The sequence below is a fragment of the Rhinichthys klamathensis genome, unplaced genomic scaffold (genome assembly GCF_029890125.1).
Source record: "Rhinichthys klamathensis goyatoka isolate OS25496 unplaced genomic scaffold, OSU_Roscu_1.1 h1tg000169l_1, whole genome shotgun sequence".
Taxonomy (NCBI): domain Eukaryota; kingdom Metazoa; phylum Chordata; class Actinopteri; order Cypriniformes; family Leuciscidae; genus Rhinichthys; species Rhinichthys klamathensis.
The window spans coordinates 4,269,157-4,290,418 of NW_026606700.1; the positions used below are offsets into that span (position 1 = coordinate 4,269,157).

Consider the following 21,262-nt stretch of genomic DNA (forward strand, 5'->3'; position numbering starts at 1 on the left):
TGAGAAAGAGTCTCCAGTTAACAATTCACTAAAATCACAAGTCTTAAAATGAGCCAAGAACAGGAGATCCTCGGTCCCCGACTGTCAGTTGTTTGTAAACTATAGTCCTGCTGGATACTTGATAATAATAATACACAATAATAATAATATTAAACATTAATCCATCAGTACTTTCTACTTTTGATTCTAAAAAAATCAAGGACTTTTGTACTTTTTCTCAAGTAAAATTGAAAATGAGTACTTAATACTTTTACTGGAGTAATATTACTACTGTAACAAATTATATGAGTTATGGCAACATATATTTTTACATTGCCTTAACACATCAAAATTTTATTTTAACTTTTTTATCAACTTTTTAACAACTTTTTTATACGTTAAACAAGATTCAACACATTTTTTAGTCCGTTTAATTTAAGTTTAAATGACTTAAACATCCAAGTTGATTAAAAATGACAGTTTTTACAGTGTTACTTTTACTTAAGCAGGCTTCTTGATTTGTGTACTACAAAACACACAAAAAAGGGAACAGAAAGATAATTTGGTAACACTTTACCATACGTTCTCATTTGGTAACATTAGTTAATGTATTAATAACATGAACTACATTTGTTACAGTATTTATTAATCGTTGTTAATGTTAGTTACCGTAATAAAAATAGCCTACAATTGTTCATTGTTTGTTCGTGTTAGTTCACAGTGCGTTAACTAATATTAACAATACAACTTTTGATTTTAATAATGTATTAGTAAATGTTGAAATTTACATTAAGATCATTTAATGCTGTAAGTATTGCTAATTCTTAGTTCATGTTAACTAAAGTAGTTAACTAATGAGCCGTTATTGTAAAGTGTTATATGATATAATATCATCAGGGTCAAGGTGTCTTTTTTAACCTTATATGGTCGCTGGAAAATGTGGTTGTGAATTCTCAGAGCAGAAGAACCACACGCTCTGCAGAAACTGCAGCGGTCTCTTATCTGCCTGTGGCTTTCAGCTCTCAAATTCTGGCAAATTGCATGTTTATGCAGATTCTGAGATAAACCCGCTGCACATAAGCATCAGTTAACCAGTTAACCACAGGCATAACCGTGTCTTTCCACAGGGTTATGAAGAACATTCAAACCACTGAATGATCATGCTTTCAGAATCTTCAGGTCTATAGCTTTGAAATTTATTGCAACAATCATAAACAACTCATGTAACATGTTTTAATGTGCATAAATATTCATGTATTCCTGCCATTTTTCCATAAAGTACAATAAGGTCTCATTTGTTATATGAGTTAATGTATTAACTAACATGCACTAACACTGAGCTATACACTTGTTATTCATCTTTGTTAATGTTAGTTAATTAAAAAAAGTCATTAATTGATTGTTCGTAATAGTTCACAGTGCGTTAACTAATGTTAACAAACATAACTTTTGATTTTAATAATGTATTGAACATTGAAATTAACATTAACTAAGTTTATTAAATGTTGTCAAAGTATTGTTCATTCTTAGATCGCGTTAACTAAAGTAGTTAACTAATGCTAACTAATGAACCTTATTGTAAAGTGTTAGCAAAATAATAATAATACATTTTATATCACAAAGATGCATTATCATATTCTTCTATATATTAGAAAGAATGCTAGTGATTTTGATGTTTAAATTAATTTGTTAATTTATACTGAGGAGATAAGTAAAAGACCGTAAGAAATATGCAATTATATGCTATATGTGAATGCATAACCATTTTTTTCTCCATTTAACTTCATTTAAATTTGTTAATTTATTAATTTATTTATCCACTAATTAATTAATTATTTTCAAATTTAACTAATTAAAAAATTTATTTTGTATAATTATTTCAATAATCTTTGTTTCGGACATGATCCTACATAATGCAGACATAGAAATTAAACAAATTAGCCATAAGTTTTAAAACTGCAATTGCATTTATAAATACTTTATACATTATTTACATTATAAGATGTATTACATTATAAGATGCTTGTTTATCCATGCATATATATACAGGCATATCACATATATTTTTATTATATTATAAAAATGAAGCTACGGAAATGTTATTGAAATTAATAACAAACAAATGAATAAACAAACATATACATAAATAAATTAGCAGACTGCAGATTGCAAAAATGATGGCGAATTTTTTTTGTTCATTTCTCTGTCTGCATTATGCATCCAAAACATAGGTTATTGAAATAATCGAATCAGATTTCAGATTTTTTTTCCAAGTAGTATAGTAAAACCGTGATTATAGCTTAATTTTCATGTTAATAAAGAGATTTTTTATTTTGAAAATGTTAAAAACAAAAAAGTTATACTGTTTCTAGGTCACTCATTAGCCATTTTATCAGATTTATCAGTCAGATTTTCTTGCTTCCACTGAAGCACCAGATGCTCTTTGGATCATCATAAATCATGCTGGAGAACATGGCCATCAGGTTCTGCTCATGTCGCTTAAGTGATACTGCCATTAAAGCAAAATTAGTATTCTTTTTTAATTGTTATCTTGATACTATAAATTGATGAATGATACGTAGCCTAATGAAAAATGTTGCAATGAATTACAAAATAATGCAAAAGAATACTATTGGACCCAGATTAAACAAACATAGGCTATGCAAAATAAATAAATGTGCATGTTATTTCAATAGCCTGTTTGTTTAGCCTATATCCATTAGGTGAACCATTAACAGCAGCATAGAACACAATGGATGTAAACCACAATAGATGTAAACACTGCCAGAATATGGAATTTGTTTTAATTAGGAAATACAGTTTTTCACTTGCCTTGAATAGCTGATATTTGCAAATACAGGAGCAGGAACCACATGATTTCAGAAAGGAGGACGGAGGAGAGGGACAGGCCAAGTGCTGTATCTGCTTTTAAGGGCTCTGTGATGTCACTTCATTTTTGATTAGCATCCTGTTCATTTCCTTCATCTGAGACCATTCAACTGCATTGATAGAATGAGCCTTGTATTTAAATTAAGCAGTATATTCGCTGATAATCCTCTCAAACAAACTCTGTAGGCTAATCCATGGAAACTCGTTTCCGCCGCGGAGTAAAAAAAGAAATAAATAAAAGAAATCTCACAATTCGAAATTCTCACTGTTCTTTTTCACAGAATTCCAATTGTGACATTTTTCCTCAGAAGTTTTAGATATAAACTAGCAATTAAAATTTATAACGATAAACTCGCAATTGCGCTTTAAAAAAAGTCAGAATTGTGAGTTAAAAAAATACCTTTTTAATGCAGTGGCGCAAACAATTCCATAATCTCTATCGCGTCCTTAAAAAACAAAACAAAACAATGTTTAACATGAGTGCCGGTTTATATATGTGAATAAAGCAATGACAAATTGTAACTTTAGTGTGAACTTTTCCTTCAACAGCCTGTCCTCTTGAGCTCGCGCTGCTGTTACTCGCTAGAGGTCAGTGTTGCGTAACCATTTTCCCGCCTTTCACATGTCACAGCCTGCTCATTAGTAACGTATGAAAGCTGCAGAAAAAGATTAATTATTCCGATTTTATCGTTTCTGTTCTTGCTAGTTGCCTTGAGAGGAAAGGAGAATCAAGAAGATTAGACAGGATAGATGGTAAAATAAAAAATAAATTAAAATGGTTCTAAAAAAAAGTTATAGATCTAATTGTAGTAATGAAGTAATCAATTAAACCATTTGCAAATAATGTTTTATTTTAAAATATGCCCACATTCATTCTTATTCGTAGCCAAATATCTCGAAATAGCGAACGTCCCATTCAGTTATGAATTAGGCCTAATCGTGTAGGCCTAAAATAATAGTATGTTAACAATTCAATATTTGATAAAACATTTATCGTAAAACAGTTGTCAAATATTAGATGTTTTGCTACTTGCATCTCACCCATAAGACTGGATCTCACGATCTCACCACGCGCTCTTCTAGTTCTAGGCTACCATTGAAACTAAAGCAAGTGTGAAGCGTCGCGTTGGAATTCGAGTCTTCTGTGAACGGTAACGGCCTTCTTTGATTTGATTGGCCATCTCAATTATTTTGACATTGATGACCTCTGATAGACCTCTGAGGCAGACCAGCCTAAAAATTTAACTTTCTGTCATCCTAACAGAGAGCCTAGTGCATAATGGGGTACAGCAGAGCAGGGTCAAGAATATAAACATCTAATATTTAGGGTGTGAGTTGTTTCTCTATATCTAATAATCAGCTTATATGTTGTGTTTTGGATGTCTGCCATACCCGGAGAAAGGAATCCATCAGCATTCCCATTCAAATATAAATTCCAGACATGCAAAACCTGGCCAGCTTTTCCGTTGCAGGGAATGATGGTGGAGTGGAGCTTGATATTGAATCACATTCATGAACTGGATGTAACAGCTTTGATTACATAAAACAAGCCTATATAATAAATAAAATATACAGAAAAAAAAAACTGATCATCATATCAAAGTTATACAATAGTAGGCTAGGCCTATAGGCTATGGGTTTCAGTTTCAGTTCACTGAATTGAAAATTCACCCGATATATTTTCTAAATGCATTTAGAATTTGTTGTAAACAATTGTTCCCTCTGGTGACCAGTTTTGCCAACTATTTTTAGTGGAAAGTTGCTAAAGCCTGCGCAAAAAGACGTTAAATATCGCCAGATGACGTAATGCGTCAACTGTCGGCACTTTACATTTGTTTTCTCTACTAGTCCGTGCTCACATACTGTATTTTAATATAATATATAGCCAAATGTCCAATAAAGCTGTTCTTATTTAAATATTTTCTGTCAGACAATGGAACAAGTTTGATATAGTGACTGACTAAATGTCAACCAGCAGTCCAAAAAGTCGCTATCAATGTTTTTTTTTTTGTGTTTTTTGCGGCTAAAGGCGTGTGAAAAGTCGCTAATCTAGCGACAAAGTTGCTAAATCTCAATATCCAATCAACAACCGATGCATTTTTGATCATCTGTTACACACAAATGTATGTGACAACATGGAAGAAATCCCTGCTACTTTTGTTTTATCGCAGCTTTATCGCAGCTAAGTCAACATAAAAACATCCAGTAGGTTTAACTTCCTAATTCCCGGAAGTTAAAATCAAGCCCCGCCCTACATATTTCCAGCTTTAAATATCCCGTTCCTCTCAGAAATGTCACATTAGAGATGTAAAATGGATTTCGAATGCATTTCATAATGACTTAACGCTAAAAGATTGGCTGTGGTGCGAGTAATTACGCTCAGCTAAATTATTTTGATTTAATGGCAAATTCTCACATTATGCAATTTGATAGCCAATTACACAGTGTTCCCTCAGGAGAAAACCAGAAAACAATTAGCCATGAGACTTTAAGTGAACATCTTAACCATCGCGTTCAAGATTAGCACTATAAAATATCAGATGGTGTCAGCATATCTGAAGAAAAGAACATTTTTTGATGCCATGCACTGTTGATATGTAACACAACACTTCAAACTAAATAATCGATGCAGATGTTCAGATGTGATTGAGAGCCAACAGACATTGTGTTTTCTGAGTTCTGGTCACTTTATTTGTGGAATAGACTTTACACCTCTGTGCTTTTGATATCTAACTCTTTAATCTTCTACCAGGAGCCGTTTCATCCAAAACCCCTGCCGAAAATGAGCAAGTGCCTGACCAATTACTAAATTTACCACTTCACACCGTTTTATGAAGCTGGAGAGGGGAGGTAGAGACAGAACCAAAACAAACGTAAAAATAAAAAGGCTTGTAAACAGAGTAACAAATATATTTTTCATCACAGTCAAGTGCAAATTTGCATTCCACCGGTTTTGTACTCATTTCCTCATTTAGAATTGTATCTTTCTTTTCAGTTGTAGTAAAAAATAATTACACTATTATTGCCTGTCTCATTGCTGCTTATGAATTTTAAATAAACATTAACAGAGCATCAAAACAAATTAGAGAAATGACCCACTGGACATAGCAGTGTTCGATGCTTGAACTACTGTATAAAAATAGCTAACTAGGGTTTAGAGGTTACACTTAATTACCAAGCCAAATGAAAAAAGAATCAGTTGAAGTGACTAATTACTGCGGTAAAACTCAATGACAGTGGTAAACGCCCTCAATTCGCTTTAAAATGCTATAGGAACGCTTCATTTTCCCATGGGAGAAAACATAAAAATACCTATAACGGTATCCATGCATATCTGTGATCAAATTCCGAGTCAGCCCTCTCACACGCGCACACACACACACACACACACACACACACACGCGCACTCACTCACTCAATCACTAGCCCAGCCTTAGATTTTTGCAAAGAACATGCCTGAATGTTTTTTTGTTTGTTTGTTTATCATTCTTTCTAATGTGCACATCTGGTGCAGCACATTTGATCATTAATACTCTGTAAATATCTTTTTTTCATCAATGTCAAGAAAGAAAACAGGACAAACTAAACAGAGGTAAATTAAGTTTCATGCAAAAGTATGTGAGAGTAGCATGTTGGCGGCTCCATTCTCTGCCATGGTATCTACTATACAACAACATGCATGTTTGGGTAGGATTGCTCAGAAATCTCTTTTTTTTTTTGTGGGGTTTTGAAGATGCATGTGATCTAAAGAGGTATGATACAAATATTGATACATATACACCACCTCCTCTATATCGGCCATCATTTTTTTTTTTTTTGTAATAGCATTTTTCCCTGCAAAGATCATTCCCACCTTTTGTAATCTCTCCTGCAACTGTATTACGCAGTGGATGTATATAGGCATAATTCCTGCTTGTTGAAACATTGCATATCTTTAAAAGTAAAAGGCCTTCTGTGCCACTATGACTGCTGATTTATCATTGTAAAATGCGTCGGATTGAGTTTGTCCTTTCAATCTCCCCCGAACAAGCGTGTCCGATCAGTCTGCGTGAACAGTCCGGGGTCCTCCGATGTACAACAGGGTCACAAAAAAGCACGTCAGCTCATGCGAGTCTGCGTCAAACTGTCGATTTGGAATGAAGCAGATATGTTACGAGATGCACTGTGTCTTTTCCTAGGAGAAGCGCTCTTTCCCCCATCACTTGCTTTCTGTTGTGCAGTAGAGGGTGCTTGTGTGCTTGTGGCGGTTATAAGGAGGAGATCTTCACTGTCTCGTGGGTGAAGGAACAGCGGGAGTTGCGTAAGATCCCGGGAATGGCAGGAGAGGGCGGCAGACTCTCGTCGGGGGTGTTGGCAGGAGGGGTGGGTATACTGATGATAGCCGCTGTGAAATCCCTATCGTCACAATTGAGCTTCAGGTCTTCTGTCCGGGCGTTCAGACTGGAGCGGCTGTTTGGGCGCGCATGGACAGAAAAAAAGTTCTAGGTTAGATGGGATATCACTGGAATTGATATAGAAGTTATTGTTTTTGTTGGAGCCATACACATAAATGTAGAAAAATACAGTAAAAGAAGCTGTATTTATCAGTGTGTGAAATATATTGATTATTCTGAATATTGCCATCTTCATTTTTAGGTTATATGAAGGTGTAAAAATGAAGAATCTTAAGACATCTTATAAGAAAAATGTCAAGAAATATTCAAAACAGTCTCATTCTCATTACTGTAATGAATAAATATAAAATAAAATAATTATTTATAGTTATTAAAACACATTTATGGATTATAGTGTATACACATACTAACAATTATTTAAAATGATTATAAATACACTTATGAAGTATACACTCACCGGCCACTTTATTAGGTACACCTGTCCAACTGCTCGTTAACACTTAATTTCTAAGCAGCCAATCACATGGCGGCAACTCAGTGCATTTAGGCATGTAGACATGGTCAAGACAATCTCCTGCAGTTCAAACCGAGCATCAGTATGGGGAAGAAAGTTGATTTGAGTGACTTTGAACGTGGCATGATTGTTGGTGCCAGAAGGGCTGGTCTGAGTATTTCAGAAACTGCTAATCTACTGGGATTTTAACGCACAACCATCTCTAGGGTTTACAGAGAATGGTCCGGAAAAGAAAAAACATCCAGTGAGCGGCAGTTCTGTGGGCGGAAATGCCTTGTTGATGCCAGAGGTCAGAGGAGAATGGCCAGACTGGTTCGAGCTGATAGAAGGGCAACAGTGACTGAAATAACCACTCGTTACAACCGAGGTATGCAGCAAAGCATTTGTGAAGCCACAACACGCACAACCTTGAGGCGGATGGGCTACAACAGCAGAAGACTCCACCGGGTACCACTCATCTCCACTACAAATAGGAAAAAGAGGCTACAATTTGCAAGAGCTCACCAAAATTGAACAGTTGAAGACTGGAAAAATGTTGCCTGGTCTGATGAGTCTCGATTTCTGTTGAGACATTCAGATGTTAGAGTCAGAATTTGGCGTAAACAGAATGAGAACATGGAACCATCATGCCTTGTTACCACTGTGCAGGCTGGTGGTGGTGGTGTAATGGTGTGGGGGATGTTTTCCTGGCACACTTTAGGCCCCTTAGTGCCAATTGGGCATCGTTTAAATGCCACGGCCTACCTGAGCATTGTTTCTGACCATGTCCATCCCTTTATGGCCACCATGTACCCATCCTCTGATGGCTACTTCCACCATGTCACAAAGCTCTAATCATTTCAAATTGGTTTCTTGAACATGACAATGAGTTCACTGTACTAAAATGGCCTCCACAGTCACCAGATCTCAACCCAATAGAGCATCTTTGGGATGTGGTGGAACGGGAGATTCGCATCATGGATGTGCAGCCGACAAATCTGCGGCAACTGTGTGATGCCATCATGTCAATATGGACCAAACTCCCTGAGGAATGCTTCCAGCACCTTGTTGAATCTATGCCACGAAGAATTGAGGCAGTTCTGAAGGCAAAAGGGGGTCCAACCCGTTACTAGCATGGGGTACCTAATAAAGTGGCCGGTGAGTGTATAAGTGTTGATACAAATAATTAAAATCATAATAATTATAAAACAACATTACATATAAATACTATATCATTATTTGACATATTTCAGTTTAGGTTAAGTAATATACAGTATAATTATTAATAATTACAAATGATTAATATCATAATAAAACAACATAACCTAAACTGAAATGTTGATCATTTACTGTTTTTGGAAGAAGTCTCTTATGACCACAAAGGCTGCATTTATGTATATAATACAATAAATACAGTAATATTGTGAAATATTATAACAATTTAAAATAATGTATTTTAATATAAATGTATACGTTTAAGTATTTTGTAACATTACAAATGTATTTACTGTATTTTTTTGTCTCAATGTAAAGCATCCTTACTGGATAAAAGTAATTCTTAAAAAAAGAAATACAACTTTTTTACTTATTTGTATACCGTTTTTTTAATAATAAATATAATTTCAAAGCAGCTTTACAGAAAATGCATGTGTCTACCTTACAAATGAAAAAATACATTTGTGTATGCATGCATGTATGTACTGTATACATATATAAATATACATACAGTATACTATATATGAAAAATAACTGATATAATAATGATATATTTGTAATGGTCCTAAAAATACTCTTTTCTTTATGCTAAATAAAGTAGATCTAAGTTTATTTGAGTCTTTTTCACAATACATATTTCATGATACTTTTTTTCCATTTGATTTGAGAGTGAAAATGACATCACCATGCCTGTCTGATGTCATACCTTTGGGGTCCAACATATGTTTTGTGCACTTGTAGAGTGTCCAGCTCCTGCACGCTGCCCCGGCTGACGGATACGGTGGAGTTGGCGAGGCGGATGGCTCTTCTCTTAGCTCTGCGGGGGCAACAGGACGTCGACAGCCCCTGCTGGCTGGAGATGGAGGTGCTGCGGCTGGTACGGTAACCCAAAGACTCAGTCATGCACATCTCACTGAACGTCAGCTCGTCTGTGAACTCATGGTTCTGTTGGAAAACAGGAGGAAATGCTTAATGAAACCTTCTGGATGATCCACTTTAATCGAGAAATGTATGATCGTTTGCTGAGCGGAGGAGCTGTACTCACGGTTGTCTTTTCCAGACAATGTAGCAGGTGATGATGTTGGTGCTCAAACGAAGATCTGTTCTTCAGACACAGAGCGCTGTCATTGTCTGGAAACTGAGAGATAAAAAACACAAAAGTTTATTTAGGGCGATCCATAAAAACAATGTTTCAGATACAAGCTACTCACCTTAAAACATCTATCTTAAGTGGACACAGATCTATTTAAAGAGACCACGACTATTTACACCCTTCAGAGGTTGATAGCATCATCAAGACTTCAGGTTTATTTTTGTTAAAGAACAAAAACATTTTGTTCACTGTCATCTCCAATTTAATATGGCTGGATACGTTTTATAAAAGATATGTTTTTACCTTTTGTTTTTGCAATAACTAAACAAAAAAAAAAAACTGTTCAACTTCATTATAGTTGATTCTTACTGATTTGGGAAGAAGTCTCTCATGCAAAATACAATAAAACCAGTAATATTGTGAAATATTATTACAATTTTCGGTTTTAATATATTTCACAAATGTCATTCATTAATAATAGAAAGTTCCTAATTAAAAGTTCAGTATAACAGCATTTATTTAAAACCAAAATACATATATTTACTCAGTCAGGATTTTTTTCATGTTTTTATTTTAGGGCATGAAAAACAAGATTTTCAGGTGTCCACTTGAGTGGACACAGTATGCGTTTTTGTTTTTAACTGAAGAGATGCTGTATTAAACATAATACAGTAATAACACAGTAATACTGTATTTAACAAACCAATAAATGAAAAGATATAAAATCATGTTAAAACTATAAAATATACAAAAAAATATAATACAGCTTCAGTTATTGCAATTGAGTTTGTTCCTGTTTGACCAGAGAAGATGGAGAAGAACTTCACACAGAGTATGTTGATTTACCCTTATTACCCTGAAATCTACATTGATCTATTGATGTTTTAAGACTGTGGAAAAAAACTAGCAATCCGGTGTTTTTAATCTCATCTGGTATGAGCAGTGTTGAGGGAAAGGCATTACAAGTAACATGCATTATATAATCGGATTGCTTTTTTGATGTAACGAGTAAAGTGACACATTGGAAGCAACGTACATTACATAATCACGTTACTTTTTTACGTAACGGCAAATTACATTCAATGGATATTCCGGACCAAACTGACATTTCTGACTGGCTGTCGGCCATCTTGGTTTGGAGGAGAAGAACATTCCACATACAACAGCTTGCCACATGGTGGCAGTGTAAAGGATGATGCACTATGTGCAACTGCGCCTTCAAAACCCATGCATAAGCAAGAAAATGGCCTTTTGAAAACTGTATAAATTATATATAAATTGTTTAAATTTTTCTATAACTATGGTAAAAAATATTAAGACTTATGGGAAAATATTACAGATAAAATACGTATATGGATGTTAGCTAAATATGATTCAAAACAGTCTGCAATATATGACCATGTTGTGTGACTGGCTTGCTGGGAGATTCCAATTTTCTTCCTGCCAAACTTGTTGCTATGATACAGAGCTGCTGTTCTTTGTAGTTTTAATCCATAAAGGCTTTATCTAACTGCTATAAACATTACCTTGCAATGTAGTTGCATTGGGTTAAAGCCTTCATTTCCCTTATGTCACCTGTGATTTGACCTTCCTTTACCACGCAACTACCTCCCGAGACAGACCGCTGTCCTTGATGCCATTCGCACGTATCCGGTAACCTCTATAACCTCTCGTTGTAAAACGATCACACGCAAGGATGTCTTGTCCTGAAGAACAAGTCTCTCAAGAAACATCGGTCTCAGCGTCTCTCTTTTATGCTTCCCCGATACCATCTGGCCCCCGAGTCAAGGTGGTTTATCGCCATCTAGAAGTAGCCCATCAGAAGGCTTTAAAAGCAGCCGATCTTATCGAGGAACGAGAGGCTGTTCAGAGAGGCTGTGTGACAGAGCAAGGACTGCCCCGTCAGCCGAAACCAAGGATGGCTGAAGGAGTCGGGGCAGATAAGATCATCAATAATTGGACCTAAGCACAATTAGGTTTGTTTTTGCGGAACAAAAAGCCTTAAGTAGAATAAAATGACGCAGCTATACCGACAAAAACATCCGAGAAAGTTTGATCACGTAGGACGTGAGCGGGAGCAAAGAACAATTCCACTTCTCAGATGGAAAAAACAAAACGTCTCAATCCTTTGTCGATGGAGACAACGACTAACATAACAGAAAGCATTTCACTCCTATACAATTCAACACAGGAACTACATTTAAAAATGCCCCGAAGCACAAGTGTGTGAGCAAACTAATTCTCCAGAGCGGTTTCAATAAAGGATTCACTCCGTTATCTTGACACAACAACAACAGAGCAAAAGCAGAATGTCATACATCCTTCAGAGCGACGCAAAATGAGAAAATGAAAGAATCTCAATTTATCATAATGTATTTCCTGTTTGACCGGGGAACAAAAAGTGTAATTTTCCAGCCAATCACGGATACGCAAGCAATAAATCCCAAATAAATACATTTCAGTCAAATCCACGGGCTGCAACACTCTCTTTCCGGACACTCCATCAGGAAAGAGAGCAGAGGAACCTCGGAGGGTATTAAACCATCAATCACTGACAAATCCATTGTTAAAAAAGCGCTGATAGGGACGTCACATTAACAACACAATTTTCTCAGTGGAGACAAGAGATACAGCCATTGGATGACTTAACTAACCATGATTAGCATCTACGCAGGCTGTACCGAGAAAAGAAAAAAAAAAGCCGGTTCTAAGAGCTCCAGGGTTAGAAAAGATCAATAAATCTGTTGAATGCAGTTCTTTTAATGGGGAAGATGATGCTGGAGCGTTCAGGGTGATTGCTAGGCTGTCCACTCTCAGAATAAAAAGGTACAAAAGCTGTCACTGGGGCGGTACCCTGTCAAAAGGTACAACTTTGTACATTATTTACCACAAAAGAGTGCATATTAGTACCTGAAAGGTACCCAAATAATACATATTAGTACCTTTTGAAAGGGTACCGTCCCAGTTACAACTTTTGAACCATATTTTCTGAGACTAATTATAAGTGGTTGCATGCTTACCAGTTCAAGTTAAATGTTGCAGGATGGGTTACTTAATTACGAGATTAAGTTTAATACTTATTATTGAAAATATAGTTTTATATGTAGTGGTGCTTACTAAGGCAATCACAATAAGGATTAATCATAATTATTATTATTACAAAAAATGCATGCGGGATAAAAACAGATTAGATTAATTGGGTGAATTAATCAGCACATCATGTAATTAATTAAATTACAAAAGATGAATCGCTTGGCAGCCCTAATAAAAATATTTATTATTATAGAAAAACACAATATTATACATACATTTAGTGGTGCTTGCTAAGGAAAGCAAAATTATGATTAACAATATCAACAACAATAATGTTTAATAAAATGTAATTATTAAATTATTATTATTATTATTAGTAAGCACCACTAAATAGTACTGCATTTTGTATACATTTTTGATTTTGTTTATTTAAAAAAATACATCAGATTTTTCTTTTTGAACATTAAGGCTATACATGAACAGGTAAATCATACATAAATCATAAAGTGGAGCACATGAACACTTCCCAATGACCTTTCGTCGAAGGTGAAGACTGAATAACAGTGTGCAGAGACAAAAGTAAGACCTAAGTAGAAATTCAAAGCCAGAATAGACTGAAGAGTTGAAGAAAGCGTTTGTCTGGTTTATAAATAGCATTGCAGGCCAGTTAGTAATGGGTTTATAGATCCATGCTGAAAAAAATACCCCCTCACTCGGGGATTGTAAATATTGGATTATTGTGGGTTTCACAACCTGAGAAGATTCCGGAGAACTCTACCTGCCGCATTAGTAAAGACACGGATTGAATCTCTCTCTCTTTCTCTCATGCTTTGAATACAGCTTCTTGTCCTGCGTAGTGAAGATGGATTGCAGCAGTGGGAAAAGGTGTGTTTATGGAATAGAGCTTTGCTTTAATCCCTGCAGTTATGATCTGATAAACTGACAGGACACGAGGCTGCGGCAGATACGATTTCAAGACCATCACGCCACAAAGCACTTCAAAAAATCCTGCAAGCTGTAAATCCTGCTTAAAAGAAATAGTAGAACATAAAAGAAGTTATCTAGCTTAACTATCTGGCAGCAGAGGTCAACATTCACTTTCATTATATGGAAAGCAGCTAAAGAAATAAAGTCATACACATTTATAACAACATGAATGCCAGAAATTTCACTTTTGGATTAATTACCCCTCTAAACTTAAAGTGATTTTGAATAGCTATTTATGAATGCTATATAGCTACGATTCAATTCAATTCAACTCAATTTTATTTGTATAGTGCTTTCCACAATATATATTGTTTCAAAGCAGCTTTACAGAAAATGCATGTCTACATTACAATTTAGAGTGAATAATCATGAATATGATTATGTATAGTGAACCAGTACTTTTTAGGTTAAACTTGTTTTATCAGAGATTCTTGAAGAAACACCACTATTGCTCATACTTGAACGCACGTCCTGATTTTGCAGAGTTAGACGCGTTCCTGGATCAACATATTCCAGCCCGTTCTCATCCCAAGGCGTCATACATGTGACGCTTTGGACATTTCGTCGAAATCGTATGCACATGGCATCCTTTAGCGTCAATATGAGACGCAGAACCCAAGGCGTCATACAGGTGACGCTCGTCTAAGGCCCTGTCCCAAATGGCGCACTTCTTCATGCGGACTTTCGGTCTCGTGGACTTAAATTGCGCGTACTCGCCGAGTCTACGAGTCCGTAGGCCGTCCCATTTAGCATTTTAACGCTCTGAAGTGTGCTCAGCAGCGCCCCCTTTGTACCCTTGAAGCGGTCTTCCGCGAAGCCCGCATAGATGCCGGCTCCACGCACTTTAACTACCCAGGAATCCTTGCGAAAGGCCAATCAGACAACGGATGGGAGGAGATTTCGCTCACGGACAATTGTTAACATGGCTGAGAAGAAAATATTTAAGTGTAATTATCATTACGGTTTTTATGACAAGTTTATACAAACATTATGATCATCGACCAGTGGTTGATGTCTCAAACATAGGCTAATAATAGCGAGCTGAATAATACGATCGCATTATGATTCATTAAATAAATAGAACAGAATGTCAGGGCTTTACTGAGTCATATGTAAACACAACAACAATAGGCAGCATATTTCCCCGAACCTGTAGCTCCTGTCCACAACAACAATCAGACCGTCTTCCTGTTTCCGGCGTGACGATCGAGTCTGTCCCAAAAATACCTCTCAATGCGCCCTCGCGGACTCGCGCTAAGGGCCCTATAGGTCTGCACTACATGACGTCACCGAAGTGTGGACTCTGAGGAAGTCCACAAGTCCGGAGTGTGCCATTTGGGACAGGGCCTAAATCCGACGCACATGGCATCCTTTAGCGTCAATATGAGACGCAGATCCCAAGGCGTCATAACCGTATCCCCAGACCAAAACCTACCCATAACAGTGCGTGTTATATTGATGCTAAAGGATGCCATGAGCGTAAGATTTCGACGAAATGTCATATGGCGTCACCTATATGACGCCAAATGATGAGAATGTGTTGCAGATTCTGGAACAACATTCATGTCCGAAAATTTGGTCCTAACCATATCCCTACCCCTAAATCTAACCCTATATCCTATCCCTATACTATCACAGGGAAATTATAGGTGAATAACACTGATGTAGAAGCACCTAACTCTGGTTGTAAGCCTAAACTTTAGATAAACTGTAAACTTGTCCCTCAAATCTGATTGGTTGATTGACATGTTGTTCCAGGAACATGTTACACTTGGTGAAATCAGGTTCTGCTATTCGCACAAACCCCAAAACATGAATATTAAACGTTGCAGTGTAGCTCATTCTTGTATATGCTATAGACACAAAAAACTGCCTGGCAAATGCAAACCAAAAATCCCATGGATTTCAAAGAAATGACTTAGGACATGTAAGCAGCCACAAGCACCAAGTTTTCTTCAGAAAAATGTAAACATCACGTTTGCTTTTATTATTTTTAAGCAACTTTGAAGTTATGTTAAACAAAAGGGAAAATCCATAAGCTGTTATTCAACACTGCATATCTTAATTTTCCACCCTTAACCGTGAAGTAGACTCTATATTCAGAATGTATTACAAGAGCAACATGATCAACAACAAGCGCAGTGAGCACATCCCGGGGCTAGAGGAACTGAAACGAGTGCAATAATTACATAAAACCACAGAGAGACACAGATATTTAAGCAGGTTTGTTTTCCCTGGGATGGCAATTACCGCAGAATAATGATAACCAGGGCTTCCTCATAAAGGACGTGATTGGGAAAGGGCAAGAGATTGTTTCCATTGGAATAAAAACTGTACTTAATATGACTTAATGCAGCAGAGAAAATGCTATTTGAGAATGTTAAACATACCCATACGCTGGAAGGTGAAAGAAAACCTGTTGAAATATTTGACAAATTACTGAATCATACTGTGATAAATGACTTCATGGGGAACAGCGGCCCAGGAAAAATGCTTATTTGGTGCTCAATTATTAATAATGGTTCTTATTGTAATCACTGTTTAAAACGGTTAATATTTTTGTGGAAACTGGGAATTTCTTCAGGATTCTTCGCTGAATAGAAAGTTCAAAAGAACAGCATTTATTTGACTATACTGTAACATCATTAATGTCTTTACTGTCAGTTCAATGTTAATGTCATGCATCCTTGCTGAATAAAATGACTAATTTCTTATTTTGCTTAAAAAATAACTACTTACCCCAAACCTTTGAATGATATTGTATCATGGTTTTCACAAAATATTAAGCAGCACAACCATTTTCAACATTATCAATGAGAATATGTTTCTTGAGCAGCAAATCAGCATATTAGAATGATTTCTGAAGGATCATGTGACACTGAAGACTGGAGTAATGATTTTTATATATATACAATTTTAATAATCTTTAAAAAATATCACTGCTTTGACTATATTTTTGATCAAATAAATGGAGCCTTTGTGAGTGTACTGTAAGAGACTACTTTCAAAATCTTAATTATTCCAAACTTTTGATTGTTTAGGTTATTTTTTCCTGGATCTCCAGTTCTTACAGGCCTCCAGATGGTGTACTTATGGCATCTACCAGCAGGGGGCTAACCGAAACCTGCTAACCTGAAACTGACCCCTTGAAAAAAAGCTGCCCGGGAGGTGTTACCAAGCTGAAAGCCAAGTGAACCGACGGGCCTGAAAGGGTCTCTGTAATTACTGCTGCGCCTCCCACCTGTCCCGCATCACCTGTCCTTCCTTCAGTGTTGTTAATTGCTATTTCCTCACAGCACCCCAGGTAAGGCCCTGAAACCCTGTTTAGCTGACTCTGAATGTCAGTGGCCATTTGAAAAAGCTGTTATTACAAGGCTCTTGTGGGACTGACACATTCTCAGAAGCCAAATGACTGACCTTTACACCTACTGTAACACTGCTTGATGAGATCAAAAAGACTGTATGATCGTTAATATCTTCAAATCTGTTCTGTGCTCAGCAGAACGCTGGTGGCAGAAAAAATTAACTGTACTTTTCGATGCTCTATGACTTAATGAGCCACCATTTGAATATGAATACTCTGAAGCTGAGATTCTCTTGTTGCCGGGTTTGACTCTGATTTAATGGGTTGTATTAAACTTTTATAGTTTTAACTTAGGTTTTTAAAATTTAGATTTCTCTTGCAAATTGGAGCAAAGAAAGTTTTTCAACTAAGTATAAAGTTAATTCGAACTAGCATGTGCTAACAGTGAACAATAATTCTCCATCTTTTATTAATCTTGATGTTAATTTCAACATTTACTAATAAATTAAGATTGAAAGTTGGGTTACATTATTATTTTAAGATGACCTTGTTGCAGTGTAATTATACATTTAAGTACTGAGTAAAATCAATTAAAAACATAGGGTTAGGGTTTGGTTTAGGAGGAGTCAGATTCTGCATAATTTACTGTTATTACATAACATGTAACAAGGACACTTTAAAATAAAGTTAATGCACTGTGAGCTATCATGAACATTTTCATTAACTAACATTAATAAATACTGCAAAATATATTGCTCATTGTTAGTTCATGTTAGCTAATGCATAAACTGATGTTAAGAAAGTATTAAAAAATGTTCTGTAGAACACACAACAACACGGGCACGCACACACACACACTTTGAAGAAATTTGGGTTGAAAAACATTTTTTCGTTCATACAGTGAAAGTCAATGGGGGAAAGAAAGAAAGAAAGAAAGAAAGAAAGAAAGAAAGAAAGAAAGAAAGAAAGAAAGAAAGAAAGAAAGAAAGAAAGAAAGAAAGAAAGAAAGAAAGAAAGAAAGAAAGAAAGAAAGAAAGAAAGAAAGAAAGAAAGAAAGAAAGAAAGGTTTGGATTTGGGTGAGTAACTGACAGAATTGTCATTTTTAGGTGATCTATCCCTTTAAGTAATTAATTATTGCACAAAATGCAAGTATTTAAGAATAAAACTGTTAAGTGAGATGCCACTGTTAGCCGCTTAACAGAAAACCATCTTATTATGGAAGATCCGATATCAACCATTTCTGCTGGAATATCATAGAGGCATCTATTACACGCTGTGTAAGCAGTACTAACTGTAGTTGAAAGAACACTCTCAACAATACGACTTCCCAAAACACACAAATATACGATAGTTTATTTCTCCCTAGTTAGATGTTTAATGTCTGTACTGAAAGATTCCCCTTATGCTTCAAATCTTTGTGTAAATATTAAAGATTTGATGTCAGGCGAGGCAAACTTCCACTTGTCAACTCCAGCAACTATAGTTCCTCCTTGGATGTGCTGAGTGAAACAACTGGGAGATTGATCAAGACTATAGTTTTTCAGATCATTTAAAGATGTACAGCAGTTCACACAAAAATGAAAACTCTGTCATCATTTACTTACCCTAATGTCATTCCAAACCCTGAAGGACTTTCTTTCTTACAAGAACCAACAAAAAAGGACGGTAAAAGTAGTCCATTCACATGATGTGTGCTCTGTTCAGTGATTCAAGTCTTCTGACGTTGCGAACAGACTGAAATTTCATTCAACCTTATCTATTCATTCACAAACTTGCTTTGATCCGGAAGTCGCACAGCACACATGGATTAAGTGCATGTGCACTACACTTCAAAAGTATTAAGTCAGTAAGATTATTTTAAAAGAAATGCAAGGAAGCATTAAATTAATGAAAGTGAGAGTAAAGACATTTATAATGTTACAAAAGATTCTATTTCAAATAAATGCTGTTCTTTTGAACTTTCTATTCATCAAAAAACCCTGGAAAAAAATGTATCATGGTTTCCACAGGAATATGAAGCAACACAACTGTTTTCATCAACATTAATAAAAATAATAAATGTTTCTTGATCAGCAAATCAGCATATTAGAATGATTTCTGAAGGATCATGTGACACTGAAGACTGGAGTAATGATGCTAGAAATTCAGCTTTGCATAAATTACACTTTGACATTTTCTAGCAAGAAAGCCATACGAGTCTGGAGTGACATGAGAATGAGTAAATGATCACATCTTTTTAGACTAGATTTTTGGTTACAGTGCAACTAAATTGAATTCTCAAGATAAAGCTCACCTGGAATCCTCCTTCTTCTTTGTATTGTAGGAAGGCATTGGTGGTTCCCTTCTTGGCCATGCGAATCCTTGCCTGTCGCACTTTCTGTAAAACAAAAGAGCATTAATCTGAATCGATCGTGTAAGCATTTGTTTCACAAACAACTGCAGTGACTCGGAGGTGTAATGATGCCCGTGATGCGGTTTAGTTACATCACGGTTCGTTCAATGCCATTTGACCTTTTGACTACTTTATTGTGAAAAAAACCCCAAAACAAAACAGAGAGATGGGATACTTAATTTGGAAATTTAGCAAGCCAGATAAAAACTTACATTGCCTGTATGAGCACCAATGGTCAATGTACTGTGATGTACTGTAAACGGCTCTGACAATATGATTTCAATAATAAATAATAACAAATTCCTAAAAACAGGTAAAACCCACATTCATACTCAATGACAAATAGGAATAGATAATGAAATATTTTTGACAAAAGTAAAAGAAGACGGACTAGGGGTGTTTCTAGGCTTTAACACTTTTTTGGGGGGGGGGGGGGGGGGGAGGTAGATACTGTATATATATTTCTGAAATAAATTTGAGCCAACCCTATTCCTTAATGACTGTTTCACTGTGTATCAAGTACTGAGGAAGCCTCCGGAGCTGAAATTCCTATATGGTAATGGCCATTTGGTTTTCAATCAGAGCAGAGCAGGCTCTCAGAAAGGAGGGGTGTAGAGAAACCAAATCCTTTATCGAACTGTTTCAAACACTGTGAGAAAAGAGGTGATGCTGCAGTGTATATTATTAGAAAAAATTATAGCCTTTTTTTGACCTTGGATGCATGTACACCTATTGTAGGAGACCTCCGAAACAAAATTAGGAACCTTTAAAATGGCACTTAAAAAGAAGAATATCCCATTGGGACGGAGAGAAGTTCTTTAGCACCTGCTGTGCTCTCATCTTGTCAGCTCTCTGGTTCTGATGGTAGATCCGGCTGAAGTTCGACACAATGACGGGCACAGGGAGGGCGATAACCAGCACGCCACTAAGAGAGCAGATAGAGCCGAAGATCTTTCCAGCGATGGTGTTTGGAACCATGTCTCCATACCTGCAAACAAACACCAACATCAAACACTTAACAGCTCTGTGTGTGTGAAAGAGAGAGAATGACAATTTGTGTGAATATGATTACGCTGATTTAATGACCAGCGCTTGCTTGGGATCTATTTGGCAGTCACATTGCAATTGTGTAAATTAGTTTGGAAGAGTGCATGTGCATTTCAATTTACAAGGCTCCAAAGCCCATCTCTGAGGCCCCCGAGGGCTCTAAAAGTCCACTAACACAACACATTACATATTTCTAACAGCAGAATACACCACCACAGAACTGCAGAATGCTATTAAGGTGATGTGTTTCTCACAAACACTCACACACACACACACACACACACACACACCACAGTACTACAGCAGCCGTGATCAACACTGTCCTCCTGCACACTGGATGAGGGTTAACTAATTTAGAGGAGTGGTCATGGTTAAGATATAACCCATACATCTCTTGGAATTGCATAGTATGATATTACTCATGCACATTTTTTA

The 21,262-nt window shown here is 36.2% G+C and overlaps 1 protein-coding gene across 1 annotated transcript; it reads right to left on the reverse strand.

Moving 5' to 3' along the window:
• Positions 1–6,695: 6,695 nt before the first annotated feature.
• On the reverse strand, positions 6,696–20,927 carry kcnd1 (potassium voltage-gated channel, Shal-related subfamily, member 1). Its single transcript, XM_056259778.1, has 5 exons — positions 20,606–20,927; positions 19,682–19,765; positions 10,016–10,108; positions 9,677–9,915; positions 6,696–7,317 (listed from the first exon to the last, which is right to left on the reverse strand). Exons 1-5 carry the CDS (start codon positions 20,786–20,788, stop codon positions 7,116–7,118), a joined length of 801 nt encoding a protein of 266 aa, XP_056115753.1. The 5' UTR covers positions 20,789–20,927; the 3' UTR covers positions 6,696–7,115.
• Positions 20,928–21,262: the final 335 nt, after the last annotated feature.

Bases quoted from the DNA above. Each gene is read 5' to 3' on its own strand.
- kcnd1 (XM_056259778.1), bottom strand. From the start codon at position 20,788: ATGTTGGTGTTTGTTTGCAGGTATGGAGACATGGTTCCAAACACCATC. The intron at 19,766-20,605 runs GTGCTAAAGAAC...TTTGTTTTACAG, and splicing joins ACAAGATGAGAGCACAGCAG to AAAGTGCGACAGGCAAGGAT. The intron at 7,318-9,676 runs GTATGACATCAG...GCGCCCAAACAG, and splicing joins ACATATGTTGGACCCCAAAG to CCGCTCCAGTCTGAACGCCC.